At 30.2% G+C, this 23,759-nt stretch overlaps 2 protein-coding genes across 9 annotated transcripts in view; one reads left to right on the top strand and one right to left on the bottom strand.

The window, feature by feature from the left end:
* LOC118191457 (coiled-coil domain-containing protein AGAP005037-like) overlaps positions 1 to 23,759 on the top strand; it is a 769,544-nt gene that overhangs the window by 692,431 nt on the left and 53,354 nt on the right. For 7 of the 8 annotated variants that reach the window (XM_085811562.1, XM_085811561.1, XM_085811563.1 and 4 more), the window contains 5 exons: positions 365 to 480; positions 3,313 to 3,443; positions 3,741 to 3,816; positions 12,264 to 12,347; positions 22,331 to 22,436. In XM_085811562.1, the coding sequence (XP_085667688.1) occupies positions 365 to 480; positions 3,313 to 3,443; positions 3,741 to 3,816; positions 12,264 to 12,347; positions 22,331 to 22,436 (513 nt within the window). The remainder of the gene's footprint in view (positions 1 to 364; positions 481 to 3,312; positions 3,444 to 3,740; positions 3,817 to 12,263; positions 12,348 to 22,330; positions 22,437 to 23,759) is intronic. The other variant, XM_085811564.1, reaches the window with a different exon arrangement.
* Positions 740 to 23,759, bottom strand: part of LOC118191423 (GDP-fucose protein O-fucosyltransferase 3-like) — a 143,799-nt gene continuing 120,779 nt past the window's right edge. The window contains exon 8 of the mRNA XM_035362240.2: positions 740 to 3,436. The gene's annotated coding sequence lies outside the window, so the exon portion shown is untranslated. The remainder of the gene's footprint in view (positions 3,437 to 23,759) is intronic.

Here is a 23,759-nt window from a genome sequence, read left to right as displayed (position 1 = left end):
ATACGGCCAAGAGGCGACCATTTTTTATTTCACATTTGAATTAATGTAGATAAATAAAATTATGGCTAAAGGAAAAGCGTTAAAGAAATCAATTCTGAACTTTCTATTAGCTTCAGACAATTAACAGGGAAAATAACGGCACAAGCAAATTTAAAATACATTTTAGCTTAAAAAGTCTAAATTTGTACGGGAAAGCTGGTTTGTAGACTCCAACGCTACCAACTGTAGATATTAATTATAAATAGAATTATGAAACTTTATTTTAAATCCATAAAATAGGCATAGCTTTAGTTCTTTTTCTCTATGTTTGTTTAGCGATGGTTTAACTAGTATGTAAAACTTCTACTTGCTGAACTCTTTGTAGACTATGTTGGCTGCTGCGCAGATGGGAGAGGAGCACGTGTGCGCAGAAAGACTCAAGGTGTCTAAGGAGGAAGAACTTTATCGCCAAGATGTCAATCATCTAGAAAAAGACCTGTTGTAAGTGCTCATGTTCAAAGTACTTTTATCCAATAACCGAGGATAAAGGTTTTAAGATACTATTTTCAATTTTTGGTTCAGCCTTTGCAAAATAATTATTCCTAGTTATTGAAACAGCAGCAAACTGAGTCATTATGTAGAGCTGCAAATTATGTTTAATAATATCATTCCTAGTAAAGAATATAAAACTTTAAAAACTTAATCTTAATATATTTTAATAAAAATAAGGCAAACAAGAAAAAATGCTCATTAGATCCACTTTTTTTATATTTTTAAAATTATTCTTTACTGTGTCATACATCACTGGTCAATAAAATTGAAACAGAGTTTTTAAGTGTAAAGATAATTAATCGTTTGGCGGTTTATATCTTCTTACTTATAGTGAAAAATCATATATTCCATTCATTACAAAGCCAAACCAGACAACGGTAGATGCTTTAAAATAATGAAGACTTTATAAATAAATGCTGAATGATTACATACTTCAGCTTGTAATATGTTGCATTAGAAATATTCTTCATTAATTACCAGACTACTACAAATGATTATAAACAACATCAGTTGCATATATTATAAATTAATGCGTTTTAGATTTTATTTATTAAATGCATTTTTTAAAATTATACATAAAAAAGTATAAATTATTAAAAAGTTAAATAGCTTTTGAATTTTTAAATTATTAAACAACGCACTTATATGAAAAACAAATAAAAATGTTAAATCTCGTCAAATGGCAATATTCTAGAAAGCAGGTACTTCCCAGTCTACATGAAAGATAAACATCTTACGTCTCTAACAATGGCAATACTTGCTAAATCGTGCGAATTATAAGTGGCCCGATATAATAACGTAAGAACCCAAAATATTTGAAAAATTTCCTAAACACATTTCTATTGTAAAACACTCCATTGCAGGTGCTTTCCTGTAAGGGAAAATATTCCTCATTCAGTTCATTTCATACTTAGTGTTTATGCGTATGCATATGCACAGAATCCATATGCACAGAATGGATTAGGGCTGTTTTAAAGGGATGAGCAAGAAAGCTTAGGGCCGTTATATAAGCATGCAAGTCACAATCACCACATAAGCATGCATGGCACATAAACATGTATGCTTATGTGACACTCGAAACGGTTTTCATTGGCATGCTGAGTGAACTGAAATGCAATGATTATGATCTCATAAAAATTGAATTTTTAATTAAATGCAGCATATATTTTTAATTAAATATCTTTTTTAAATATTATATATTTCTTTATTCCTTCAAAAGCAAGTTGCTAGCAATAGAGATTAGTGATATGAGCAGTAAAACTTGGAAATTTAGAAAAATTAAAAGTTATTTGCACCTAAACAAATATTTGAAATTTGTTGTTTGAAGAAAGCTGCGTTTTTTCTGCTTTCGCCTCTTTGATCAATTTATGTATGCGAAGAAATTTTCTCACATATTAAAAGCTACTTTTAATCTAGAGAGAAATTGTTTAAAACCTGTGCACTCAGAACTCTGTGTGAAATTGAAAATGGCCAATACCTTATATTGAAGAATTATTTAAGGCAAAGCAGGGGAAAAGTGCTCCATTTATTTATGAATGATTTAGATCAATAAAATCCAATGATAACGCGTATTAAAATGATAATGGCGTGTTTTACAAATCTAATTGATTTATTTAATTGTACATTTCCCAGATTATTGAACCTTTATAATAAAACTCGCAGAAAAATGTGTTTAGAAGTTAAATTTTGCGAAATATAGCTTCTGTATTTGCTCTTATTTGTATCAAAATGCTTAATAATCACACAAAAAGTGGAATAGTTATTTGATCTATTGGTAACATGACCAGAGTTGATTAATACAGTAATATTACCCTGTGTATATTGATTATTTTGTCGTAACACGTAAATGCGGGCTGCTATGCTATATAATGTTAATGTAATAAAAATGTAATGCTATTGACATTTGAGTAATTATTATTTTCATTAACATTGTTTTCCTATCAATCGAATGTAGCAGTCAAATTTTTCCAAGATATAAATAACACTCTTAACGGATGAAGCAGAAGTGTTTTCAAGTGCGTTTAATTTTAAACTGAAGAGCTTTTAGCAACCACTGTCAACTGTTTCGGAAGGATTCTATTTAAACCAGGTCTCTTATTTTTACGCAAAATATTTCTTAAAAGTTCTTAACATTTTTTAGGAAACTTAAAGTATTCCTATCTTTAATTTTAAAAAATCTACTGCTAATTAGTTTGCATACTGAAAATACTGATGCTATTTCTTTATTCTTTATTCATTATTTACAATTCCACAATCTTTTTTTTTTTCCCTTACTGTTTAACATTCCTAAAATTCATCAGCAATGAAGTACTTTGAAATGTACTGAAGATAAACCTTAAATGCTAAATCCATATAAATTATTATCCCTTTATTTACGAATAGCTTTTAATAATAATAACGAATTAGGAAATAGCTTTTAATAAATCACACAAGTTCTTACGTTTTAATCATTTTCATATTATTAATAATGCTACGCACTTGTGCGTTCACTTTAAAATAACGTTTCAAAATTGCAAAAATGTCATTGCGCGTCATTAGTTCTGATATAAGAAATAATAAATAAACTGAAAAATGACTAGTTTACATCAATATAAAAGTAGACTTGGCTACAATACTAGGAACGTTTTCCATCGTGGCAGATTTTTCAGACCTGCAATGGAGTGCAACTTCTTTACTGCTGTAAACGCTTACAATTTTTTTACGACATTTGTAATCTGTTTAGGTTATCCTCTGATATAGAAATTGTGTGTAGATGCTGAAATATATACGTATGTCCTGCAGAGAGCTAGAAAGCCAGGTGGAGGAGCTGAGGGGGAATGTCATTAACCGGAAGTGTCGCGTCAACCTCAGCGATGTGGAAGGAATGGCACTCGTCCTCAGCAGGGCAAGCAAAGCTGTAGCTGAACTGAAAGGTAAAGCAATACATTTCAAATATTTCATTCAAATTTTAAATCATAGTCTTGCACTTATGAATGAAATAACTAAATTAACTGATGCAGCGTTTTTCAATAATTTTGCTTTGTTACGTCATTAATATCTGAATCTCAAAGAACATTTCATTTAAAAAATTTCATATGATTATCATGGATTCTATAACATTTGATATAACATCTATGTTATCAAATTCTGATTAATCTACATTAATGAAAGCATTAGGCTGGAAATGGCTGGAAACCATCTTTCAGTCTAATAGTATGTCATATTTTCAGCGCGGTTCCCTGCATTACAAGAGAGCCTTAAGACCATCATGGCAGTAGAAATGGAGGTCGTTGTTCGAGAAGAGAAGTAAGATAATTGCAATATTAAAATCATTTTTATTTACACGACTAAGAACTGAAGATATTTCATTTCTTGTAAGCGTAAAGCAATATACGTATACTTTGCTACTCAAAATATAAATCAAAAATATATTATAGATTTATATCACTTTGATTACGAATACTGCTTTATTTTGAATGAAATCTGTAAAAAAAAAAACGTTTGCATAGACCAAGTTATACCAGACTAAGAAAAAATTAATTGCAAGGAAAGAACTGGAATCGTATTATTCAGAGTAATAGCTAAATCTTCCTTTGCCTTTCAAGTAGATAGTCAAAGATCAAACTATGCCATGAAATTTCCTAAATTTATTTTAAATTATAAACATTTTTCTTAATTAAAAATTCTCTTAGATGAGAGCCACAGTATATTATAAATAAGAACCTGAGGTAGAGCTAAAAAAGGTTTTGGTGCAGTAAGAAAAGGTCTGTTAATTTCAGAACATTAACAGAAAGTAAATCGCCAGTTAAAATCTGTAACGCCATACGTAAAACCTTAATCAATATTAATGTTCTTAACAATGTACAACTCACAACATAATTTAGCGCTTGATTCTCATTATAAATCTCGTGTAGTATTAATATAGTTTACTTTATGTTATTGTGATAAATGGCGTAATCTCAATTCTGCAAAACTATATGTTAGAATTGTAGCTAAACAAGGATTCTATTGTTCTTAAAGTATTAAATTTCGAAGTACACGACACTGTAGAGACGTTAGGTTATTTCGAAGCAGGAGACATGGAAAATGTGCAATGCCTCGCCGGGACTCGAACCTCGGACCTCTCGAATACTCGCGATACTAAAAAGGCGGGAAAAATACCTTATATACTCCCCCTTTTAGGACTGGGAATTAGGAGACTCAATCACCAAATCCTGGTGGTGGAGAATCAGTATCCGCCAACTTTTTTAATTCGGGCGCCACTGTAGTGACATTAGATTAACTTGAAGTAGAAAGAAGTGAAAAATGAGCAGTGCCCTCGCCGGGACTCGAACCACGGACCCCTCGAATACGCGCTGAGTGTGTTGACCATTACACCACGAAGGTATGCTAAGAAGACTTATCTTTTAATGGGCGACTGAGGATTAGGGGACCCGTTCGCCAACTCCTGGTGGTGAAGAATCATCAATCACCACCCCTTTTAGTTCGGGGGCCACTGTAGAGACATTAGATTTATCTTTGAAGCAGGAGAGATGAAAATGTGCAATGCCCTCACCGGGTCTCGAACCTCCGACGTCTCGAATATGCGCCGAGCATGTTGATCATTACACCGTGAAGGCATGCTAAGAAGGCAGGAGAAGTACCCTACTGCATTACTGAAGATTTCCTGATTAATTAAATTGCGTGTGTAAGAATTGATAGAGTCATAATATGTATACTGTAAGCGTTTGTACTATTTTAATAATTTGTCTCAAATGTAAATTCTGAAGATGGTAGATAATTCAAATAGATTATAATTCTAAATTTAACGCAACCAACTCTAACATTTTTCTCTTCAAAAGCATTTGTAAGGTTTTTTAATAATAGGTTTTCCTTTGATTTTATTTCAGAAGAAAAGTAAGGGTATTTTTAGATTCGTGATACGGTTTTTCTTCCCTTGTAATTTTTAATACTTGGAAAACGAATTTTAGGAAGGATAATCATTTTCTATTTTAACTACCTTTCAGAACTTAATAATAAATGAATATCTGATCACTTTAGGTGACTTGATACTATTTTGTTCCTAATAGTAGAAAAGCATGCCGTCTTGAAATTTCTCAGTTACATTTTATACTAATGTTGTTAGAGAGTTGTAAGAACATTTGAGTTCGCCTAATTTAAGAATCTGAGCTAAACGGCGCAGATAAATACACATACCAGTACTTGTCTATACAACATAACATTAATTATTTGTTCTGCATCTTCAGACACAGCAATTTCCAGAAATTCTAAAACATCTTTTGTATCGGTTATAGTGCCGGCGTCAGAACCGGTGCAACTGGTGCACCGCACAGTGCTACAAACGTTTTAGAATTTTGGGAAGCACCGGGCAGCAGAATTTAGAACTCGCAGGGATTGCATTGCGTGACAAAATATCTCGATTATAGTTACACATCTCCAAGTATTACAGCAATTCTACAAATATTTTCGTCTCGAAATCTGTGCCTGATATGAATAAGATTTCTCAGTTCGTTAAGATTAATTTAAAGCACACGAATACCTAGCTATCACCACTTGGTATACTTGCCAATAATATGAAATTGTTTCAGTCACATTACATAACTGTCAACTCTCCTGGTTGTGCATTACATCTTCCAGTCTTCCAATAGATCACCTAATCTTCCATTTTTATGCCCCAAATTTAACCTTTATTAAGGAAAATGTTTCCCAACAATCAGTGAAATTTATTTAATTAATAAAACTTAATTGTGCAAATTCCATTCCCCACCTCTAGTGATTTTAAACACAATTTTTCTTATTAATTATTTAAATGCAATTTTTTCTTACTATATCTTATTGGTCTTTTTATAATTAATTTTATTAATTAAATTATTTTGAATCTGTGTTATCTTATTCTATTAACTTTTACATGAATATTCAAGCATTGTTTAATATGCTAATATGTACACTGCGGAAAAAAATGAGACAATTCTATATCTTCCGTTCTACTGGGCCGATTGACGAAATTCAAATTACGTTTTTCATGTCTAGAAAGTGCGACTTAGGATATGCATATATTAGATTTATATATAGCATTGTTCTAATATAAGTATTTTGACACAAAATCGGATTTTCTCTAAAATGGCATGCCAAATTTTTTCCATATTTTAATTCTACGACTCAAATTATGCCTAGATATTGAATATTTTAATTTTTGGTGAGAGATTTAAGGAGAAATTAAAAAATTTATCTTGGCGTATTTTTATTAGTTTACGCCAAGAAAACTTGGCGAACTTATTAATTTATAGCAGCCTATTTTTCTTTCCTTTTTTTCATTGCACAGGAGCAGTAAAAAGTCATCCTTCATACTTTCAAATAATTTTAAGAAAGTGCGTAAATCACATTTGGCGTTATTATCGCTTATAACAAATATGCCAAATTTCAAAACGTGCCAATACGTAAATTTACTTATATCTCAGGAAATTTTGAATAAAAAACTCTAATTTTTTAGTGATGCTTAGAAATACATCTACATTAAGATGAGGGTAAAACTTTTACAGATTACAATTCAAAATGGTTTTCGAAAAATTTATAAAAATTATTTTAAAATACAAATTTTAATTGGAATGAACCTAAATTTCAAAATATGAAAGGAAATGAAATAAGTTTAATAAAAAAAAGATATTAATAAATATATGCCAAATTCAATTAACATGGAGGAGCTAAAATTTTGAGAGCTAATTTTTTAAGAATTACTTGTGTGATTTTTACAAAACTTGGCAGTTGCATGATTTGAGTCGTAGAATGGAAATATGGAAAAAAGTTGGTATGTCATTTCAAGTCCGATTTTGTGTCAAAATACCTATGTTAAAACAGTGCTAAATATAAATCTAATACATATCCTAAGGCGCGGTTTCCAGGCATAAAAAACGCAAGTTGAATTTTGTCAATCGGCCCGTTAGAACAGGAGATATAGAACTGTCCCATTCTTTTTCGCAGTGATCGTTGAATTTTATTTTACTTTAATTCAGGGTACATTATTAAATTCATCTACACACCTGCTATGTAGATTAATTATTATTTTTATTTTGGCAGTATTTAAAAATATTTTGATAAATAAAAGCTTTCCTTCCCTACTCGGATTTTCTCAGTATGAAAACGTAAGAAAATTACAAAATGAAATTATCCAAAGAACATAAAATTTAGCATAAGTAATTAAATGCTAATATATTTTACATCAGAAATGTATTACAATTACTCCAGTAACCTGAAGCATTATAAAGTGAATTTAAGTCAGTCTTGAATTCCTTTAAAATAGAGCGCAGCGTGAAAACCTTCCTATTTTTCCTGGTTTTCTGGCAGAAATCTCCGGATTTTTCAGATTTCAAGGTTGGTGACTATGATATTCATATCAACGCAGTATTTGCCCATAATTTCTATGAGACATTTTAAATTTAATTAAATAATCAATATTAATATTTGATTTATTTGCCCCTGGAATCGCATTGCCATTTGAGAATACAACTACTAAATACTAGCAAAACTGTAAAATTTGCAGCGTTGCTAGTATTGCAAAAATTTAACTCCGAATATCTGTGAAAAAGAGCAAGCAGCATTAAAGCGCTTTATATTAAATTATAAGAATAGTGAACATGACAGTGCAGCCAAAAGCTAAACACACAGATTTCCTTTAAGGATATTCATCAGGAAACTGGAATTTGAAAGAGGAAAGACATTTCAGCTGTTTAAAATGCATTCCCTAGTTTTAAAAATCTAAATGTTGGAAGGAAACATACTTTCTGAAAATTTCCAAAGCATTTCGTCTTTTGTAATTTATAAATATATTAATAATATTAAAATAATGATTCTGTCTAAGCCATTTGCTTTAAATTATTCATCTTCAGGCTATAAATGCTGTTACAATCAGAATGTTATGATGCTAGTAAAAGAAATTATTTTCTTATCATAACGATGTATGCAGAATTTTATTTTTTAATGTTTCGTTACTTACATTATTTTAGACGCTATGCACACAACTGTGTTTGCATTCTTTATTCTTAGACCAACATTAAAAATCAGCGTCTATTGTTTCTACAACTTTTAGAAAATTTGGAATATAGAATGTGGAAACGATAATTCTGTCCGAAAGTCGCCTTTTAACGATTTTTAATATTCTAATATTGCTTCATAATGTTTAGCAGTGAAAGACTTCAATACTTTCGCTCCTGGAATCAAATATTCTTTCAATAAAATTTTCCAGAAAATTTCATTTTGAGTTTCTCTGGAATATTTTGTCTAATGATTGTTTCATCTCAATTAATATGCACTTTTTGCTGTTAGGTTGTCCTGGAAAACAATGTAGAGTCATTAGGATTTTTTGAAGCAGGAGATTATGAAAATTAAGCAGTGTCTTTTTCGGGACTCGAACCCTGGACCTTTCGAAAACGCGTTGAGTGTGATACCGTTACACCACGAAGGCATACAGGAAGAGGAAGGAGAAAATCCCTTATATACTCCCCCTTTTAAAGGGTGACGGGATTACAGGACCCAATCGCCAAATCGTGGTGGTGAAGAATCATCATCCACCACCGTCCCTTGTTTAGACGCCACTGTAGAGTCATTAGGATTTTTTAAAGGAGGCGATCATGAAAATTAAGCAGTGTCCTCTCCGGGACTCGAACCCTTGACCTCTCGAATACTCGCCGAGTGTACTACCGTTACACCACTAAGGCATACAAAAAGAAGGGAGAAAATACTTTATAACAAGAAATGAAATTTGTTTTAAACTGACGATTTGTACTTAATTATAAAATAATAATTAACTTTGAAAGTCGTTTAAATTTCATTTTTATTATATAAATGAAGGTTCATTAAATGATCAACTTCATTTATAGGCGCAATATTGCGAATGAAAACTTAACTATCACAATGTGGTAAAAGGTTTTTTGGCAGTTTCATCTATGCAGGATCACAGGAAGTAGTTCTGCATGTTATTTGTAAAGATTATATCGATATTTATTTAAAACTTATAATTCATACATATAGACCTAATAAATAAAATTTAAATGTTTATGTACCTTTAGTTGTACTTTTATTATCCATGTGCAAATAATTCTGTCTAAAAATGTCATTTCCAACATTTTCTAATGTTTGGCATTATTTGGCAAAATTCATCAGTGAAAGGCTTTAACATTTTCACTCCTAAAATCAAAAGTTCTTATATCAGGTTTCTCAAAAAATTATCTTTTCGATTTTCTATAGAATATTTTGTCTAATGGAAATTTCTAACTCCCAAAAGCGCAGACTGTGAAAAATATAAATTATATGAATATAATTCAGTATTTCAGACGGAGACCACTGTTATTTACTTTGCTTTAAAATGGATAAAATGCTTTCTAAAAATCAGGAGCACGATCAATATATAAACCGACAATTTATCAACAATTTATCAATTTATCAACAGGCATGCTCTTCTCCGTACCAGACAAATGAACTTAATATTAAATATAAAAACCATTATTTTGAATTCCTGGCAGGCATAATTAGACTGCTGGCCACGGTAAATGCAACACCCTGAAGGAAGCATGCAAATAACATGAAATTTACAACATGCATTAGCGGAAGTTAAATATGCAAATGATTGAAATTTCAGCGCAGACGCACATCATGCGCGCCTGTGGTGCCACTTCAAAGCGCTATTTAAAGCTTGGAGTTTTCGACGATTTCAAGTTCGGCAATTGTGTTTTTCTTGTGGTTTTTTTCAAAAAACGATCAATTATGCCTCCTAGTAAACAGCGGTCGTGGTTTAGTAATATCCGAGTTCGACAGAGGAAAGATAGTGGCCTCCTGAGAGTGTGGATTATCATTCAGGGAAATCGATACTCATTTTGGACGAAACCAAACAACTATAATGCGGATATGTGATTGTTGGATGCAGGAGGGTACGACGGACCGACGTGCTCGATCGCATCCACCTCAGTGCACCAGTTCCCGTGATGACAGGAACATTGAGCGCATGGCAGTGACGGATCGCTCAGTCACATCACAAACCATAGCACAGCACATTCAGTCTGTAACGCATCATCCAGCGTCTGCGCTTACCTTTCGACGCCGTTTACAGCAGAGTGGTCTGCCCGCAAGGCGTCCATTGCTTCGTCTACCCTTGACGCAGAACCACAGACGTTTCCGCCGCCAATGGTGCAATGAAAGAATTTGGACGGCAGAATGGAATGAAATTGTCTTTACTGACGAGTCACGCTTCTGTCTGCAACACCACGATGGACGGATTCGAGTCTAGAGACACCGTGAAGAGAGGATGCTTAACAGCTGCGTTATGCACCGCCACACTGGTCCTGCACTGGGTATTATGGTATGAGGTGGTATTGGATATCACTTTCGCACTCCTCTAATTGCCGGTACTTTAAACAGCCAGCGCTACATATGCGAGGTGTTGGAGCCAGTTGTCCTTCCTTACCTTCAGAGCTTGCCCGCAGCCATATTTCAACAGGATAATGCGCGATCACACGTGTCCCGCATTGTCCAAGGGTTGTTCGTCAATCGCCAGATTGAATTGCTTCCCTAGCCGGCTCACTCTCCAGATCTTTCGCCGATAGAAAACATGTGGTTCATGGTTGCTGAACGATTGACACAGATTACATTTCAAGCTGCCACACCAGATCAACTTTGGCAACGTGTGGAAGCTGCTTGGTCTGCTGTACCCCAAGAACACATCCAAAGTCTCTTTGAATCAATGCCGAGGCGTGTGGAATCGGTAATCTCCAACAATGGCGGCTACTCTGGCTACTGATTCTGGAAGGAACCACACAGAAGTCTATAAATTTAATCATTTGATACTTGGTCAACTAAATGCTATCTACTAAATAAATTTTGTTTTGATATCTCTTGTCTTTCTTGGTGTTGCAATTTGGGTGGCCAGCAGTGTAATTTAAACTGAGTAAAAGCACATTCAGGTTTTATTGGAAATGAGAGGGCGGACAGATCGGCCAAAGAGGCACTGATATCACTGACGCACAAAATGACACTGAAATCATTGAGCTACAGGAGTGTAAGAGGAAGGCCGTGACCTTTATGAAGAATTACATTTGCAAATTATGGAAAGAAAAATGGGAAATATCCAACAAAAATGGAAGCAGTATGAGATTGGTAACAATCAAAAAAGAACAAACATACAATGACATAGATTTAAATGAAATTTTAATGGGCCATGAGGCCATTTTCTACGTAATTTAAAAGATTTAATCTTCTAATCTCGATAACTGCAAAGAAATAGGAGATACTAAACACTTCGTAGAGACCTGCTCACGTTTAAAAGATAAAATGAAATATTTTATTATAAATGAAACTTTTAACGTGGAACGGATTTTATAAAATTTTTACATGGCAAGAAAAGTATCAAGAAAAATTATGAAGTAATATCAATAATAATCCAATCAAATGTAGGAATTCTACTTTAATGTATGGGCTGTATTTGTACCTATAACTCGGAAAACCTAATTAAGCCATAGGGCCACTTGTGGTTAAATGGGTGGGCTGTTGGTTTCAAATAAACAAAACCGAGAAGCAGGAAGAATATTTCTGCCTATAACCCACTTTATTAGAAATTTTATTACTTAAATCTAACATTTCGCACTACTCTTTGTTTAAAACTAATAATTAAAATATATCGACCTAATAAACATACTTAAATTGTCTATTTCTGTTATCTGTTATTCAATGATGTGCAGTTAGCCTGCGTAACTAATTTTCGATTTTAGATTCCTCAAGGATGAACCTGAGAGGTTAGAGAACGCATTACGAAGGTGCAAGAAATTGACAGGAACGCTAGTCACACTCAAGAGGTAAATTTTTATATCTTACCTTATTTCCATCCCTGTGAAATTGAAAATTTCTTATTTGCAATACAAAAACAAACATTAAATGGACTTCGTTGGACATTATTAAAATAAATTGTTAAAGCTTAGATAATTAAGGATGCATATAATTTCTTGACCCAATTAAGAATGTGAAAAAAAACTTTTATCTTTTATATCCTATTTTGTTTCGAATTTAAATAAATTATTTCAAATCAAACAAAAATAAATGAGAAGCAATAGTTAGCTCTAATTTCTATATAAACTGTCACTAATAAGTGTTCTAATTTCTGTGTAAGATAGAAAGTTCTGAAATGAAAATTTGATTTGTCGTCTTTAGAAGAATACAAGCATGAGAAATTATTAAAATAAAAGTTCAAAGCTGGGAAAAATATGCACAACCAGCCCCACCCCCCTCCCCCCCCAAAAAATGTTAAGTGTTTGAGAATAAGTTAATAGTGAGAACTTATATTTTAATTAAAAAAAAGAAAATGTGTTTAAATATGAAAGCTGTAAAAAAGTCCAATTCACTAGTTACAGAAGTTGAAATTATTTTGAATAAAATATATTTAGAAGATTGTCAATGAATCTAAAATAATAGGCTAAAGAGAATTTATTAAATTCTTCGTTTCGAATATGAATTTTTAGATGTAAATTAGACATGAAACTTTTAAGTTTCCCTAATTTTACCATTTTATAGTATATTATAAACTGCTATAAATTCTTCAAGAATTGAAATGGTTGAATTCCTAAAAGAATTGAAATTGCTATAAATTCAAGAACTTTAATGCGGCCTTTAAAAGGCTGAACTCTAATTAGACCATTTATAATGAAGAAACGTGCAATTTTATAACTAGTAGCCCGAAGGAAGGAAATTTACAGCTAACTGTAGCGATCGTTTATGAGAGAAATGTTTTTAAACTCTAAAAGAAATTTTTATATCACGAAAGATAATTATTATTTGAATTTATTTTATTTACAGGTTTCTTTAATTTCTTTTCATGATAGTCATTCAACTTCTACCGACAACAGACAGGAATTTTCATAGTCGGTGTTTCAGGCAGGAATTTGCTCAGTTAGGGATCCTGCCAATGGAGTTTTCATTCCTTTCCTCTATATTCCCTTATCTTAAATTGTTAATATAAAATTTAGATTTATTTCCCAGTCGACCTGCGTTTTATACAGAATGATCATATTGCTATTCCGCATAGCTGCTTTGGTATCCTGTCTGAATCATGCATGCGTTTCATCCTTCTGATTCCTGTCTAAGAAGAAAAATCTTCATTCTAATTATCTTCAATGTATTATCAGGAAGTAATCTAATAAATCAGGAAGTAATCTAAGTCAAACAAGATATTCTGCTTTATAGATTTATCACCGATAATTTCGTTAATCAGAGTTGTAATGATATATGCTATTTATCAAGGTTTCATGTTAATACTTTTAAAACTAGATAAAACACTGAGTTCTTTGGGTAAAAGGTTCAGATAGTTTCCAAAAAAAAGCTTTGACTATGTTTTCAAGCTGATACAATGTTTCTAACGAAGTCTATTCAAACATACGGTAAGCTTCTCCTTGCATGAAAGTATTTAGTAAGATAGATTATGTGATTTTAACTAGAATACAAGGATTAGGGCAGGCTAAGAAGCAGAATTATTTCCAAATTTTCTAACAAACTCTCATTAAAAAAACAGTAATGTTTGATTAAATTTGAAAACCCGGCAGTAATTTCATTTTAGTCGAGTCTCTTTCAATGAGATATTTGATTAGGTTACATAAACAACAGAAATCATATTATTTACTCAAACTGGTAATAATCACTCATAATGAAAGATGAATGGAAATAAGCTGTACTTGGTGTTTAAGAGCTAATCCTGATGGGACTGTATTTCTTGTAATCGGTCTGTTAGTCTTCTGAACAGATTTTATGTGCAAACTGTTTAATTTTCTTATGCTTCAAGTGTATCTAAAAAACGCTTTTAAACGCATTTTTGTTAATATTACAATTAAAACTCTATGAAGTTTAATTTAATATTGGGTCAATAAATTAAATGCATCTTTTGCTATAACGTATCTAAGAAAACTTGATCATTTACTTAGAATTTCAATTAAGATCAGTATTTTTAGGTTTGAGAACAGAGATACTAATGTTACGTTTTACAAAATTTAATACATATTTGAGTTAATTAGATGAATTTTAAGTTTGCTATGGTTAAAGATATAAGAACAGCCCTTCTATAAAATATCTCACAGATTTTTTCTATATTTTTCTATAGCTAGTTTCCAGAAATAGTATCAACATGCATTTTAATTAATTTTATGCAATTAAAAAATTTTATTTTTTCCGTATCTTTACATATTGAAGTATTTTCATATTTTTTGTAAACTTTTTTATTAATAGGTATAAAGTCTTCTGACTTTCAAAATATAGACTTCAAAACCTCAAAACATTTTTTAAATCAAGTATAATTCAGAATTAATAACACAGTTGAAAATTTCAAAATTTAATCTCAAGTAAATGCAATATTTTGATTTATAGTCTCAAATTCTTATTATTTAGTGTATATACATAATTTAAATAAAAACGCGTAAATGAAATTTACGTATGAAGTTAGGTCGTGAATGGACCGAAATTAAACTTAAATCAAAATAAATCATATTTTTACATTTCATTACAATGAAATTAACATTATTAACATCTTGAGTAAATCTACAAAACATTTTAGATTTCATTAAAATATATTTCTGTCTAATTCCGCCTTAGCCCTGGAGTCATTCATGCGAATCTATAGTTCCAATATTTTGACGTGAACTTAGCTATCACTAACACGGCCAGTAATTTGGCGCCATATTCATCTTAACAATCTGTTTCATCAAGTTCGTCGAATTTTAAAGATTTTTTTAATTGTAGCAAACTTTTCTAGCATTTTAAAAATGCCATTTATAAAACAAAACTTTTAATGTATTTAATTACTTTAGTGCTTTATAAAACTGTTAAATTTGCTTGGATGCATTATGCAGTGTAAAATTTGAATCAATTCATCAACAAGAGAAAGGTATGTCATTGAAATACAATGAAAACTACCATGGAAAAAAAGAAGTATAGGGTATTGGGCAAAATAATGGAACCCTCAAATTAGTTATGAATATTGAATGCATCATTGCTAGCAATCGAACACTGAAGTTCCTGCTATAATAGATGCATATAACGACTGCACACGAATGAAATATTTTTTACCGTTTCCCTCTCGTAATATCTCTTCCAACACTATTACCAGTACAGGTAGAGGAAAAGGTACTGTTTCCTGTCACTTAAAATGTTTCAATAAAGGTTTCGCAGTACTGCAAAAGATATCCTTATAGCTATTTTACTTCACACTTATGCTCATTAAATCTGTTTAAGACGCATTTTGGTCTTAATAAATTTTAGATGCATTCTAGAGTTTTTTTCCATGGATAAGCTTTAGCCTCTTGAAAACGGAAGAACGCATCAAAGAATGTTATTTGTATTACTGAATGTACGGTGTATATATCTCACCACCTTGAATTGAGAAATAATAATGCTGCTGTTCTTTTCGACATACGTAAATGCTTTCTTTGATGAGAAACAAATAGAACAACGAATCATTAAACCAAAATGTAAGCTCTCAATTGTGAAAATTTCAGTTTTGATGTTCTCATTATTCTCGATTTATGTTTTGTAATGCTCCCTTGATTATCTGATTTATGAAGTTCTTGATGGAATTAATCCTGGAATAATATATTCTTGAATGGCATTTAATTCGGTTATTATTTAATTTATTTGCTCAGCCATATTCTTATGATTTTGATGTCGAACTCATTTATTGCTCGGACTGTTCTATTTGATAATTCGCAGTTTCATCGGCACCACCTTTTAAGTTAAAAATCTACGCCTGTTCATTTTTGATTGGTAGTGCTATTCCTATAGACTGTTTTTTGCATTGTATTTGTGATTTCGTATGTTGTTGAACAGATGCTATTCCTATAGACTGTTTTTTGCATTGTATTTGTGATTTCGTATGTTTTTGAACAGATACTCATGCATGAGCACGCTAGTAACCACGCCATTTTGATAATTATCAAACTCTGATGTTTTTCCAGCTCCTTTTCTGTCTGTAACATATTCATTGGATATCTGAAATTCTTACTTTTCTCTTACGCATATTTCAGAGAGTTTCACAAAAGCGAAAAATTTTTGTGAGCTCTAGTTTACTGCTGTTACTCTATCAGGTGTTCCATTATTTTGCTCACAGAAATTATTTTACTCACAGAAATTATTCGTGAAATATAAATTACTTACTTTAAATTCTTATTAAATTATTTTCAATATAAATATCCTGTTATATGTTTACATAGTCAAACAGTCTCGATTTACTCAATAATTAAAACAATTTCCGTTTATTAAGTGAGCAAATTCTTTAATCAAACGAGCTCACTTAATGACAGGAAACATTCTTCGGATAGATGAGTTATGTAAGTATTTTTTTAAAAAATAATACCCTTACTGTATAAGTATAAATCGTGCGTAGGAAATAAAAAGAGTTAATGTATATTTAAGTGACTTCATGAATATTTTATTGACTGAAAATTCATCAGTTCTAACACTTTACCACAAATTTTCTTTGTTTTTTTTATTTTTTTATTCCTTGATTTAACTTCATTTAAGAAACGATAAAACATATTTCTTCCTCCTCTGAAATTTCAAAAGCTGGAATCAAATTTATGTAATTAGAAATTATATTCAGTCAAAATTTCTTGAAAAATCTGAAGGATGATAATTAAATAAAATGACTTTAAACTGCCATTTCTTTTAAATTTATTTTCCTTCTTAATTCCATGTTTCATGTTGTTTTAGTTTATGTTATAACTGCATTGTTCCTATTGCATGGGTGTTTGTCGTTTCCCTCCTTTAGCTGCTTTATGTGTCCTTTTAATATCTGTAATAAATAATGTTTGTGTGAAGATTTGTACAACCATTAATAAAATCCTTTCCGAATGAGAATCAAGGAAAGAAGCAGAAATTCCGGTACCTACAATACTTCTGGGCAGAATAGTACTTATTCTGCAATGTACTAAAATTCACTGCTATTAAACTTTTTCTCCTTTTTGAATTTTTGAATTTTTTCATAATGTTTGTTTTTGTAAATAAGGTGCTTTTTGCAAGTTTTTTTGAGAAGTTATCGAATATAATAAGATTAATTTGATATTTAAACTAGAAATTTCGGCATCAGGACTTGAAAGCAGCTTTTGAAATTGTAAACTAATGAAAAAAACATGCATTCTTTGTATAAATATTCCATGAAAATTTTCGTTGTTTGGTCCTTTAAATCGATTCTTTGAAAAAAAACAAATAATAAACTTTCATAGAAAAAATTGTTATAAAAAAATAAAAATTGTTATTACGACTGCGTCTTTTTTATGAAGTTTTCAATATTTTCGTTTATAGCAAATACTTTAATGTATTGTAAAACAGCGTTAAAATTATAGTATTCAATACTTGGAAATTATAATGCAGTTATTTAAATGCATGTAAACATTAAATATTTATTACATGTACTTGAAAAATATTTAAACACCTTTGCTTTCCACAGAATTTATTTTCGTGAGTAATAACTAAAAGTTCTCTTAAGCATGTTATAATTTAATGAGTGGCTGATTTTATTTAAAGTTTGTACAGAAATATATTGTTTAAATATCACTAAAATATTTTTCCTAGACATTTTTAATTACTAAAAACTGTTCTAACTGTCTATTAACTTAAATGAACTTCAATTTTCAATTAAATTTCTTATTATTCCTTTGTCCTATCAGTATCAATCATTTCAAAATCACAGTTTTTTACCTTTTTCAGTTCTTGTGTTAAACTTCAAATGTAATTTTATTACATTCCTCTCTCTTTAAAAATGATGCAGAAATATAATGACTTCAAATAATAAATGGTTGGAAGGGAAAATGTTTTTCCACTGCTTCTTCAATTATGATTAAGGAAAAATTTATTTATTTCCAAAACAAAAACTTAATACGAAGCTTCAAGGTAGGTTTGAAACTTTGCACATTTATACTTCACTTTATTCATGTTTAGCATTATAATTTAAGATCAATTTTATTTATACAAGTTTAAAAAATAGCTTCTTTTCCTGGTGAAAATTTTCAAGGCATTAGTCGGTTTCTATTTTTACATGCATTAAATTCCCTACTGTCGCTTTTTCATATTTTAAGTGAATTGATAATAATCCTGGAACAGTGGCGTAACTTTAAACTGAATTTCTTGCACCCGTGATGGAGAAGAAACATTTTACATGCATATGACCCATAAATCATTTTACAAATCTGTTTTCAAGTGTCTTACAAATAAAATTTTTAAAAGGAATATTGATTTTAAACGATTATAGAAACTTGTTAGTAAATATTTTAGTACATTCTTCAGGCAAATTGTAAGTAGAAGAGGAAGCAAATAGGAGTTCAATTAAAGGCCTTTACTGTACGAAATACTTGAATCCAACATCCTATCAAAATAAATATATATTTCTGTTAAACATATGCACTTTTCTTCGTAAAAGCAAAATACAAGGTCGAATGTCTAACTTAAATTGGATAATTTCCAAACATTCGCTTTTACACTTAACCTATACGTCTTTAAATTTGCTTCGATACCAGTCTCAAAGGAAAACATTAACCAAATATTAACTCACATTTAGATTAAAATTATAAAAGAGTATGATAAAAAACAGCAATATATAATATTTGCAACATTTTAAAACATTTTTAACAAGAGACAACATTGAAAGAATCGTAGCTACAGTTTCTTATCGCTTGTTAAATATTAAATCTATGCAATATTTTATATGATGGTCTTATGTTAAGGCTTACATCACTTTTACAATATATTTTATTATGATATATATAATCGATTATGTTATAGCTTAGAGAGATTTATTATTTATGTAAAATGCAATCTAACTGGCAAGAAACATTTATTCAGATTTGAAACATTAATATATATGCAGTATGGTCATAAGAAAAATTTCCCCGATATATGAACTCTTATGGATGTTTCTGCTCAACCAGTCAAAATGAAATTTCAAATATTGTTATTTGAAGTTAAATTTCTCTGAATTTGACTTTATTTTCAGATATTGTTATTTGAAGTTTTATGCCGGCGTTTATTCAAAATTTCTGGCGTAAAACATTTGAAAAAAAGAGCATTGTAAAGGACCAATGACAACACACGAGAGAAGGGGGAAAATTTTTTTTATTGGAATTACAAGTTTTCAGTGTGTACAGCGTTTTAAAATAGAATCACCTCCCGTAAGTTTGCAGTTTTGTGGTCACCGCGATCCTCCCTACCTCACTCCGATGGATTTCTTGTTCCGAGATTATCTGAAATATAAGGTGCATAGAACAGATTTGTCATAATTGAAAGATGCCATAAAATATGAAGTTATACAAGTTCCTTCTGCAATGTTACCTTCGTCGTTGTTGTCAACAATCTCCCGCGTGTAATACGTTATTCTTTGAATAAAAGTTTATTTCCCTCTCCTCTCTTATATTGTCACAGGTCTTTTACAATGCTGTTCTTTGCAAATGCTTTAAGCCGGCAATTTTCGTCTTACGTGTATCGTTACAACGCCATTTATGATTTTTCATTGCGCCGATCAATTTAAACAGAAAAAACATGAGTGCTTTTATTCGAAAATATCGAATTTTTTTATTTTAACCGTAATCGCGAGAACTATATTGTTTTAAATTATATCGAGCGCATACCTTCAAATAACAACAGCTGAAATTACATTTCGATTGGCTGAATGGAAGCGGCTAGGGGTTCATATATCATGGAAGTTTTTTTTTTTTTTTAATGACCACCTTGTATTTCGTGTTTATTGTTTAAAGGCCTAACAGTCACTGAATCAATTTATATAATATATAGTAAATGTTTTCATTATTATCTTGCTTCCAGTAAAATCAATTATTCATCTTTCATAAAAAATAATTCTTTTCTGTCACTTTTTGAAAAGTAATTCCAAGTTCTCAATTCATAATACCTGTAATTAAAATTCTTGCAATATAAAAAGATTTTTATCTTTTATCCTCTTCATTTAATAGATCTACAGTACTTCAGTTAGTCAAAAAGTTTTTAATGTAAAGCATTTTGTTAGTTTTCGTAAATATCTTATCAAAATGGCTTCTATATCGGCTGTGATATAAAAGTCATTTTGGATTACTCTTTTTCAGGGTATGGAAAATATTTTATTCATTTAAATTAAAATAATAACACTGCTTTCATTTGAAAATCAATTAAAATATTCTTATGTTATTCAATAATAAATATAGCGTTATAATTTAAACTCGGAAAAAGTCTGTACAGTAATGCAGTTTTTAAAATAAACTGCTGAAGAAATGCGCTGAAATATCAACAGTAACCCAGATTTTTGTATAACGATCGAATTAACCAATTTTATTTTTAAATAAAAAGAATCTGTGTAAGAGATTTACAGATCTAATAACCAATTAAGATACCTAATTTGAAATTTTATTTAAACCCTTGCGAATCTCTGCCAAAAGTCTTCATCGTTTATTAAGCATATTACAGATTTCAATAGCTAAATTTTGATTCTGCATGTTCTGTAAGAAATCTAACTATCTAAAAATGTTTTTAAATGCATATGTGGCCTATATTTTCTGTTTTAAAAATGATCGCTTCATTAAATAATCATTTATTCCAATTGCTTCAGGATATAGCCCAATCTTGAATCCATTATTGTTTTAAGAAAAATTTTTAAAAATAGTTACGTTTTTAAATCTCTTAGCAATATGAATAAAAAAAATTATTAAAAATAAGTTCTTTATAAATTAATTTGCGCCAAAGCACTGCATACCCTTTTTCCTTTGCAGATTTGACTTAAACGACGAATAAAATGCATAAGAAATATATATTTTTCTGTGAATTTCTCAAAAATATTTTCGAAAACTCCTTATTGCTTTAGAGTTACATGTTATATAGAGTTACATCTTATAATACTTCCTTATTTTTTTAATTTAAATCAATCTTAGTTGCCAGTTAAATTCTATAGATTAAATTAAATTGGTAAAAAATACAAAAAGCTTGAAAATAACCGTGCGTGCAAATTTACAGAACTTCATTCAGAATTCTGAATGATAAACATAATAAAATGATTTTAGTTTTTAAAATGTAGACTACAGTTAGTTCGCTCAAATTGAAATTGTTTCTTGCAGTGAGGCTCTCAAAATAAACGTTTGAAATTAGAGTATTAAGCTAATATGAGTTAACTGTATATTTAAATTTACAATTTTAACTCCCTGAAGGTTAATTTTCGAAAATATTTTTCTTCTTATTATAAATTACCTTGTACAACAGCTACATTTTAGATTCTGTGGTTGACTTTTCTGTTATTTATTTAGCATTAGTTATAATTTTTTTATCTATTCCAAAGAAATGCAGATTTGAAATATACCTTATTCATATGTAAATTACAAAATATACATAACATACAACCTCCCGGAAACCATAATTAGTGTCATTGCAGTAAAAATATGATTATGTCTAAAATCACCTTCAAGATCACACATGTATATTTAAATCACAAATTTCAGGCTTGATTCCATCTTATTCGGCATATTTTCAAAGTCTTTGTTATCTCCAAAATACTTTTATGGAAATAAAGTTTATTTATGATTCTCAGATATGTTAAAAGATGTTTGAAATTAGAAAAATTCCCCTTAAACTGGTAAAAATACAACTTTAAAGGTTATTGTTATGGAGAATAATTATATACCAACATATACTTCCAGAATTAAAAGCTTTGATAGGAATTCTTACGAAAATTACAAGTTTGATTGTACATCGGGTTATGCTTATGAATTCCCTACCGTTACGCCACTGTCGTGTGAAAGTGTGTGTGCTTGTCAGTTATACAGCGTGGTCGTTGCAGACTGGCTTCGGTGCAGGAGCAGAGACACACCGTAGGACATCATCTGCCAGAAAAGTCACATTCGGCCGACGGACCCCACTCTGACGGAGAAATGCATTCCACAAAAGTTAGTATCCACCAACCTAAGATTCTCAGTTCTTTCTCTGTCTTTCTTTCTACTTTTTTCATTCATTCTTTTAAATTGCATAAACGTGAGGTTTCACAAAGTTTGGATCTTTACTTGCACTTTTTGTCATTTATCTGATAACTTGATTGTAGTTTATTTAATAACTAATATTCGATGTTATGTGAATTATTTTAGCGTTAGCATTAGCATACGACGTCATTCCAACTAAGAAATGCTATTATTAACATTTTTGAAAGATCATCATGAAAGATTTGACTAATCATTTACTTGAATTTTGGGTTAACAATCATTTTATTATTAAGAATTAACGCTTGAAATATGTTTAAATCCTCAGAATAAACTTCAACGATATTACAAATGCTATATTTAAAATGCACAAAGTTGTTCTACTGCAATCCAAAATTTTATTATTAACAGAAATTTTATAACTTTTATTACAGCTTTCAAAAATTCTCCCAAAACAGCAGTCTCTTCGAAATATATTACAGTTATTCAGTAAATCTACCCTCTGAAGAAAATTCTAACAGTTAAGCCATCTTCATTTCAAATCCCTTTAATTTTAATAAATGTTCCATAAGAAATAAAGGTTTTGTAAAAATCTTTTTATACTCAGCATTACTGGCACTTTTTTGTTTCAAACAATTATGTTTTATAAGTATTCTGCTGACATAACTGGATATTTGAATTATCCGTTTGACTCAAAATGGCAATTTTTTGTAATTCTTTGCATGATATTAACTACATATTTTTTATAACAGCTTTTTTAATGTTTTAAACTTTTCAATTTTTAAAGTAGGGACTTTAAATTAATTTATGTGACAATCTTCAAAACGATTAAATTGTTGAAGTATAGATTTTTCAAAATCAAATTCTATTTCGATTAATGAACACGCATTAATTTTTTAAGATAAATTTCATCTTTTCAGAATAATATTGTTACTAAGCCTTGAAATATTTCTCACTGTTGCAAGCGAGATGTACAAAATACGATTAGTATTTTTTTGTTTCCTTTTTTTAAATATTAAAATTTCTGTACCATATATTTCGTTTTTCAAGCAACTCTATAAACTTATTATAATTTTTTTAATAATTTTTAAACTTATTTAAAACTTACTAAATTTAATGTATTTTAAACTTATTAAACTTTTAAACAGATTTTTAAATTCTGAAAAGTTATCAAATTTAATTTTGAAGGTAACTTTTAAAGGTTCTATGGATATAATTCTACGAATTTCTGAACGCAAAAATATGTAACTTTTAGGAGAATTTGATTTTTTTTTTTTTTAATTATGTGCATTACTG

This window comes from Stegodyphus dumicola, chromosome 2, assembly GCF_044657685.1.
Source record: "Stegodyphus dumicola isolate Sdum_Otavi_A_Nest chromosome 2, ASM4465768v1".
Lineage (NCBI taxonomy): Eukaryota > Metazoa > Arthropoda > Arachnida > Araneae > Eresidae > Stegodyphus > Stegodyphus dumicola.
This window is presented reverse-complemented; position numbering and strand designations above follow the sequence as displayed.